General features: G+C 38.9%; 1 protein-coding gene across 1 annotated transcript in view; it reads left to right on the forward strand.

The window, feature by feature from the left end:
* The window catches only part of ntm (neurotrimin), a 98,118-nt gene extending 97,343 nt beyond the window's left edge, over positions 1-775 (forward strand). The window contains exon 8 of the mRNA XM_076161344.1: positions 675-775. Within this exon, the coding sequence (XP_076017459.1) occupies positions 675-775 (101 nt within the window). The remainder of the gene's footprint in view (positions 1-674) is intronic.
* The last annotated feature ends 8,204 nt before the right edge of the window (positions 776-8,979 follow it).

The raw sequence follows: 8,979 nt of genomic DNA on the forward strand, positions 1-8,979 counted from the left end.
CGAATAATGTTCGGAATGCATCACAATTTAGAAATAATAAAGCTGAGGTATTGATTTGTGCCATCACAAACTCAAAGGATTTCTCCATCTAACAAATAAGACACAAGAACGTTCGGCAAATCTTAACCATTGAAAGAGCAGGTGAACAAAAAATAATGAAAAAAAATGAGTACCCATGAAAGAAGCCTGATTAATTGATAACCTTATGTAAGTCCAGTGACTCTGCAGATGAGAGAGAGAGATCTTGCTGAATGTCCTCAATGTCGGATTCAAAAGCACTGAAGCACTCAAAAGCTCTGTATTTACAGCCACATGACACCCACACCCACCAACAGAAAATATTGGTTCTAATAAAACCTTGTGATCCAAACCTCCTAATTCCAAAGTAATGTTTAACAATTAACAGTATAACTGTCATCATCACAGTGACCTATGCTAGTTGACCTATGCTAACCATGTTCAGGTTTTGCACAGGAAATGCAGGTAGAATTAGAATTTCAGTAATCACCGAGTCTCACATGCTGGAAGCATATTCAATCCACTGTTGCCGTAGGAAGATCACTGAGTCACATGTCTCCTGTGGAGGTAATAAAAAAAAATAAAAAAAACAATCTTCAATCATAAAATTGACCAAAGTATTGTTTTTTCTTTCTTCCTTATTTTTCTCTCTGTAGGACCGAGAGCAGTTCAGGACGGGAGCGGCGGTGCGATGGGAATGCACGCACATACTTGTCTCCTCTTCATAGTGTTTCTGCCTTTTCTGCTCAGATTTTGAAAAGGAATGGATTTGAACAAGAGTGTTTTGTGTGTCTGTGCGTGTTTTTTCTTTTTTTTCTTTTTTTCCAACTGGAACCAGAAACTGATGCACAGAGTGCATGAGGTATCTTACTACATAATGATGTTGACCCACTAAATAAGTATGTAACAAAAGGTTGGGTTTTTTGTTTGTCTTATTGTTTGTTTTTAGATTTCAAGGATGTAACAAGTGTTTCAGTTTATAATTTAATTCTGTTGGATATTTTTCTCTCTAAATTATATGATTCTGGATTGTCTCTTTTTATGTCTAGTTTTTTTTTTTTTTTTTTTAAATGTGCTGTCTCTTATTCAGATGGATTTGTCTTAATTTTTAACCACATTGCATATTCATCTCATCTCCAGGAAAAATAAAATTTACAGCAAGTATGTGAGGTGAATGTTAAATACCTCAAAGTCAAACTGAGACATAGAAGCAGAATGAATTTAGGTTACCCGGAGGCAGAAAGCCTGGTATTATCATATTTTAATGTATAATAATTATGATTCAATCTGGTTGTTGAAAGCAGAATTGTTTCTGACCTTGAAATCTTTTTGTTCTCAGCATTGCATTATAGTAATATACTGTATTTTCATTGTGTTATGCTAATCTTTTAATTGTTTTATATTTTTGTTTAGTTTTGAACAATTATGAAAAGGGAACATTTGAAGCTGTAATTATTTAGGACAAACATCCTAGTTTTGTGTCCTCATCCTGTTTTTCAAGTACAGTTGTGCGCAAAATGGTGTCAAGAATACTTATAATGAAGTAGTTTTAATGGCAGGAAAGATTATTCCACTTGTGTGGAATCAGCGTGGGACTTAAGTAATGCAAATGTAGTAATGTTGTTGCAACTTGTTTGAACATGTCGTTTATGCACAACCCAGTAGTATGAGAAAATTTATGCCCATAACAAACAGTGAAGGATCAGAGCACGCTCAGTGAGATCATGTTAACAGAAAATAAACATCCTGCATGCATTTAGACACCAATAACCCAAAGACTGAAACAGCTCATTACACACCATGATTCTAGAAGACTTTAGTCTCAACAGAAGACAATTAACACAGATTGTCTTATGTATTTTCTGTTCATGGACAATATACCAAGCTTTTAATAAGATTTGTTTTATTTTTTTATATGAGTTGGTAAATTCGGTAAAAAGTATCAAAAATCACAGATACCTTTAAACCAAAACTGTATGTGGTGATGACTGTGGAAAGCTGAAGGTGACATTTCCAGCTCTTATTGACCATAACTGAGTTGCCGGCGAGCAACTTGCAATGATTGATTTTGAATAGAGATCTAAGTCTGCTCTTATCTCTTCAGATAATACCTTGCATAATCAGAAACAAACTGATGATATCCACAAACATCACATCAGTGTTTTGTGGAGGAACAACATCAACACAGAGTACTGATGGCAAACAAATCAACCAGTTCTACATTGTTTTGTTTGTGAACATGAGGGTTTTATGCAACAATCAGAAACCTCTCACAATGTGGCGGCAGAATTAAAGCCGGTAATTTCTTTTTTCCACATTTTTTTTTGCTGGCAAACAATTTACACCGACTGCCAGGCGGCACTCAGGCCCCTCAATCAGGGAAAACAGCTGAGTGACAGCAACAAAAAGCAAGATTTGGTAAATAGGCCATTGGTTTATAATACAGACTACAATATAAGAGGAAATATCTTATGAAAGGCATTGTGTTTGCCTCACAAAACAACTATTGAGTGGGAGCTGCATCCTGAGTGGATTCTGTGCAGCCCTGAACCATTTGTAGGATTTCATTACACCTGAACGTCAAAATGGATGAGTGTATTAAAACAAATTTGTATGTGTGTGTTTGTAGTGGTGGAGCAACAATGCAGTTCACCTGATAATACAGCTCAGACTGATTGGGCTTGAATATGATGATCTTTTTAAATGAGTAAATGAAACCAGCTCAGTCAACATCAACAAGAGGTGAGGAGGATAGAAATAATGAACTCTGCTGTGCTCAGGTTTACGGTTTCCCCTCTCAAAGCATAAATTCAGTTCTTGGCCTCCCCTCAGCTCTGATGAGGCTCTGGTCTGTCATCAATGTGCACCTACATTTTTTTCTTTTGAACTCAGCCCCATTCTGGCTGTTTGGTTTTTGCTCCTTGATGTGAAAAAGAGCCAATATCTAAGTCAAAAGGCATGAAAGAGATAGGGCCATTAGAGGAATTGATTAGGGTAATCATAAGCTGAATCTGACAGGCTAATCACGGTTTGTTTTCATACATAGACAGACATAGAGACAGACCCTGCAGACTATTATTCATCCCCGGCATAGGGACGTTTGGAAATGACATGATAATTATTCCATCCTGTCTTGAATGATGCAGTGCAATGTTGCACTACTGATCACACATCTATTTTGTACTGTAATTTTGCCACAAGATTAATCACATTTTAGCGCTAGGACCCAGGGGTCGTGCTTTTACTTTGTGCAGAGAGGCAGCGCCTTGTGAAGTTCAGAGCAAAGCTGAATTAAAGTCAGATCACCTCCCAAGGAGGTCTGCGTCGGGATCACAAAGGTCGCACAAACAATCGCAGTTATATTGCTTTGAGTTCACCTGAAAACTGATCTGAAAGTAAAAACATCTTCTCCTGGAAATATGGATTAACAAAAGATGTATGATGAATTTATTACTGACGGCGCTAAACACTCTCCCTCGCTCTCTCATACACACAGACATACAAACCACAAATTTTACCTAGGGAAGACAATTTATTGTATATTTCTGCCTACATTTATTTTGTAGAACAGCCAAGCACACATTGTAAAAACTGGGTCATTTATTTTTTTACTACCTCTGAGCAGTTGTTTAGCAATTTGCCCTATTATCTAACGGCACAGCAGTTACACCTTGCTCCCATCTAGTCACGAATGCACGCGTGTGCGCTGTAACGTAAGTGAGGCTCATTTAGAGGAACCTTTGCTATGCCACCCTGCTGCCTGTGTGTGTGTCCAGAAGATTACTACTAAAATACTCCACAGATTTCTGAGAAGACAGCGCAGACAGCTGAATGTTTGTAGTTTATTGCTTTGTCCTTAATAATTGTGATATTTGTGTTGGTTTTTCGATGTCACACATAAAATGCAATACAGTTGAATTTCTTGAGCCAAGCACACTATTACCGAGGATGTTCCCGTGTTAAACGCTTGACTTTTACTAAAGGGATTAAATGGATGAACCAGCAGGGCTGCAGTCAAAATATAGCTTGTCAGTCTTGATGAAATGAAAGTGAACTTTACTGAGGGACCTTATTTCCTTTGAACTTGAAATATGGAGGTGGCTGTACAGCTGATTTCATGTAGAAAAAAAAAAATAATCACCTAAAATAGAAATGCCATCTGGTCCTGGGGGCAGTGATTCAGAGTAAGGCCACACTGAGGATCAATATTCTGACACTACACGTTTCCCTAATACTGAAGACGATCCACACCAGTTTTCAATATCAATTAACAATCTCATTATCCTCATGCGTTCACCCATGTCTGTTAGTTGGTTTGTTGGCTTGTTTGATTATTTAAGCAGGATTACTCAAAGACATCTAAACCAATTATGATGAAGCCCGGTGGAAGGGAAGGATGCCAGGTAGGCTGTTTGTCAATAATTAGTAAATTCCTCCCCAAAGCCATGCACCAATCTCAACTGGAAAATCTAAAATTGTGTAATATATTCTATTGTGTTATCTGTGCGATTTGGTCTGTGGATTTGGATAATGATTCAGTTGTGTTAAAATAAATGCTTGGACAGAGGGAACGATAATGGTAACTCAGCACATTAACAGATTTGTGTAGCTGAGATAATGCTGATTCAGCAGCATGCAAATTGTTTTGATGTAGCTTTAATAATTAAAGATTGTTTTTTAGATTCTCATCCTCCTCTTGTCTAGCCTTGTTCGGCCATGGTGGAGGTATTGCACTCTGTAAGGATAACCCCTCTGGACCTGTGGCAAAATCTGTGGTCAGGAGTCTTAATATTGTGATATACTTTCAAGCACTGAGCTGAAGAAGAAGAAAGCACAGTGTCGGGCAGTCAGACAGACCAGATGAGCTTTTTTTGTCTGCCATTTCAGTGGAAATGGAAAAACAGTAAGCACCTGTCAGATCAAGGTGGGGAAATCCCACCACATCACTTTTTCCCCTGTTTTCCTCTTTATTTGAGACATGTGCACCTAAAAAGAACAGTAACGTCTTCATATCAGCATTCCGGAATCCACACATCGTTTTGAACACGAAAAGAAAGAGGGGGCATGTGGAGATTTTATTCTTAACCCGAGGCCTTTTGTATTTCTTCCTACCAGAGATTTCAGTGAGAGGTGTGGTAGCCTCGAGGTTAGACAAGCTGGAGAGCAAGAGCAGTTAAATAAAAACACTTGCATTACATTTAGCGAGATGGTGTAATGCTTTGTGTTGCGCAGCAGAGCTATTTGGCATGTTATGGCTCATTTAGTAGAGAAAACTCTAATAAGCTCTCAGTTGGTTGCCCATTGTCCTGTTGTTAGCTGGACTCATACCCCCGATCGAAACCTTCAGGGGAACGTTAGTCTCACCCAGTTTGAAAATTGTTTTTATATAAACTGCGCTTGTGTAACAAAGCTCTCCAGTAGTACAATAAAGACAGCGTTAAGTATTGAAAACTGATTGTTTTCCCGCCGTGCACAGTTTGAGGAGCCGCAGTTACATGCATCAAGGTCATGCAAAGCGTGTGAGGGCATACATACTTCAGAGGGCAACTTCTATTTCCATTTCAGATTCTAATTTGAATAATCCATGCGACGGACAAACAGTGGGACATTCTGCAGCAGCTTTTGCATTTAAAAGTCATTCCTCATGCCGTCTTATTAGAGCAAATTTGAATGTTTCCAACTCTCATCAAGCATGACTTTTAAAGAGGATGTGCAAGATGTACTGAAGTCTCATTGAACCCAACATTATAATCTAAACCCAGCAACCTCTTGGCAATGCACTGATCCGCCCACAGAGTTCAGTTATGGAAATGCATTGAGTCTCAATATACATAATGTTTCTTTTGATTCTTTGTCAGATTTCAGTCAACTAACTCTGAATCACGGTCCGTGAAAGCTTATATTTTGGCTCCAGCGCTGCATATTTGTAATGGTACAACCAATGTCACTGATTGTGTAAGGACTGCTGGTTCACTCTCTCTCTCTCTCTCTCTCTCTGTCCCTCCTTTTCTCTCTCACTCCCTTTCTCTGGAAAATGGACTGAGATTTTGGGTAGATTCTTTTGTTTTTGGCTCCATTCGTGCAAGACAAGAACACAGTCTCTGAAGAAAAATGCATTCCTATTGCACCTACCCTAGAGTACTATTGATTTTAGGTGTTTTGTGACATTTGTGTAACTACTCATCGGCGTGTGGAAGGGGTCATTTTTGATGTGAACTTGAGTTGGACACGAGAAATCAAACCTTTGTCTCTGCCAGGGGATTATGATAGCAGATGCATGAAGACTCATGATCTGTTGGAGTTTTATTTTGGATGATGTCCATAATTTCTGCCCTTTGCCTGGCTACAAGTTCACAGGGCTCTCTTCAAATTGAATTGTTTCCAAGTGAAGGGGGGGGCATAACACTATTTGACTCCCTGCATTGTAAAGGATTGTTGGTTCATATGTATTTTCTTGATGAAGTGTGTGCTCATATTTAAGACTGACAATAATAAAATGTTGTATCTTAAGGTCACGTGTGTGGTATATATATGTGTATTATAACACAGTGTCAGTCTTTTTTGACAAGCTTCATTGACCAATTGTAAGAATACATTCAATCAATTTTGAGCCGAATCATTCTCCAATCATTCAGCCATATCACTGAAACTCATCTTTAGACTCTGTCAGATTCTTCTACTGATATTACAAGCAAAGCAGCAATCTGCAATTTTGAGGAACTTCATTATGAGGGTATGGGGGAAGTATTAGCACCTGTAATTCGATTATACTCTGCTTAAGAGGATAGATCAGTTATTTCATCATATAAATGGCATAATAAAATCAAACTCTGCATAAATGGATGTTAGCATACTCTAAGTATAATTTACTATGTATTTGAACAATCAATTGTCCACAGCAATGTATGTGTCGGTCCTCATCTGGTGAACTGTTAAACCAATCAGTCATCTATTTTTGGAGAACAATGGAATCCTACTTATTCCATCCATGTAAACAGCTTAAACAATTTAGTTTTTCTTAATTACAGTGCAGACAAGAATCAAACTTTAGTGCATTTAAACATACTGAATGTAATCAACTGAAGTCTGTGTGCTCCATAGATACTGGACCCAACATTCTTTGTGCTTATGTATGTATATGTTGTTCAATGAGAAACCATACCAAAGTCACGATATGACCCAAGCATTCAACTATTTCCTTCAACAGGTTAATGATACAAAGCTCACTGGCATCCCTAATATTCACCTGCCAAATATTCTGCATGTAAAATCAACCCCAGTGGTTTGATTATGAATGCTGAATTGATTTGGCTAAGCAGTATAAATAAAGGATATTGTGAGACTGAGTCCTTGCACATAATGATCAGACGAGGAGTAGTGGTCCATCACCCGCATGTTTTAGTATTTACAATGCTGAGACAAATAACGGAGAAAATCTTCTGACCGTTACTGGATAACTCGCTCCTCCCGGAGTGAAGATCAGGTTGGATGTACACCAGAAAATGTAACCCTCCGCCATAACACTGCCCTGCTCAAGGTGAACACAGGGCAGCCATCTGTGGCACCAATCCAGACACCAGAGCAAGCTATCGATTTTCTCAGTCCTCAAAAGTCCTGCCCTTGGACTAAGCTCATTGTGGTCTGTCCAGTACACTGTCAGCAACCACTAACTGCAGCTCCCTAACTGACTTGACGGTGTCTTTGAATCGGCACAGGGTTCTCGGCTATCAATTATGTACAGCTACAGCAAGGGGTGCACCATTATGGACTGAATGTGTTACTGCTTCTCCACAGTGAATATAAATTGCATAGCTGTGTGGAAGAGCACTTCCAAGATAATAATTCTTTCACTCCATACATGATATATGCAATATGAATAGAGTGGTTTCCCCTGTGAATTGGCACTGATGTTTGCAACCTGGGGCAATGCGTTAGTGTGAGATAAATATTGTAAAGTATGCCCAAGGGTGTCAGGTATGTGCATCATTTCAAGTTTTCTACCATTTATCGACCTTTTTTTAAGCACTGACAAAACTGGCAGTCGCAGTTGATACCCCGCTGTGCAACTTCAGAATCAACAGACTCGACAAATATTTAATTCATGCAAACATCTGCTCCATGCAGCTGAGAGGACACCAGAGAATGCACCCCTGAATCCAGAGACACTGTGAGAAAGACAAAAGGCTTCTCTTTGTGGTAGGCCACTCTTCTACAATCAGCATGCCACAGAAGAGGGTGAAGCTGTGAAAATGATGCTAAATGTATATTCTGATGCTGTTATTTCTAATATACTGTTGAGCACTTGAGATAATGAAAACAATGAGAGGCAGCTAAAGACAAACTGGAGTAGAGGTTGGGGTAGTGTTATTAGTTTTTGCAGCGAGCATGCCTGGAGAGGTGTGTGTGTGTGTGTGTGTGTGTTAGTGTGTGTGTGTGTGTGTGTGTGTGTGTGTGTGTCGCGTTTACTTCACTCAGGTGAGAATAATTATGCACAGCTCAGGTGGTACTAAATACTGTAGGTGCAAGAATGTTGGCTCTCTTCCAACAACAAATGTGTTGCACTTTGTTAAAAGTGACTTGCACACAGATGTAATCAACAACATCAATTGTTGTAGTAAGTAACCAGTAGTGATATGAGTTATTTGAATTGTTATTTTTTTGTGTGCTTTTCCTGTAATCAAGAAAATTACACTTTTTTTCCCTGTTGAATGTTTCTATTGAAGAAGGCATTTGACTTAACAATGAGCATACAGTTATGAGACATTTTTCAGATTGACTGAGAAAGAAATTGACTGAAAAAATCGAACGTAATGGCGGGTGGAGTTATAGATGGTGTGAAGAGAGGACTCTGAAGAGTCAAAGAGAGTCTCTCACACACACACACACACACACACACACCACTTAGTCACCGTGAAGGACACAGGTATATGTCTTCAAATGGTGGGTCGCATGCAGCCTCCT

The sequence above is a fragment of the Genypterus blacodes genome, unplaced genomic scaffold, assembly GCF_046128005.1.
Source record: "Genypterus blacodes isolate CSIRO-AG114 ecotype Tasmania unplaced genomic scaffold, CSIRO-AGI_Gbla_v1 ptg000111l_1, whole genome shotgun sequence".
In the NCBI taxonomy this organism is placed as follows: Eukaryota; Metazoa; Chordata; class Actinopteri; order Ophidiiformes; family Ophidiidae; genus Genypterus; species Genypterus blacodes.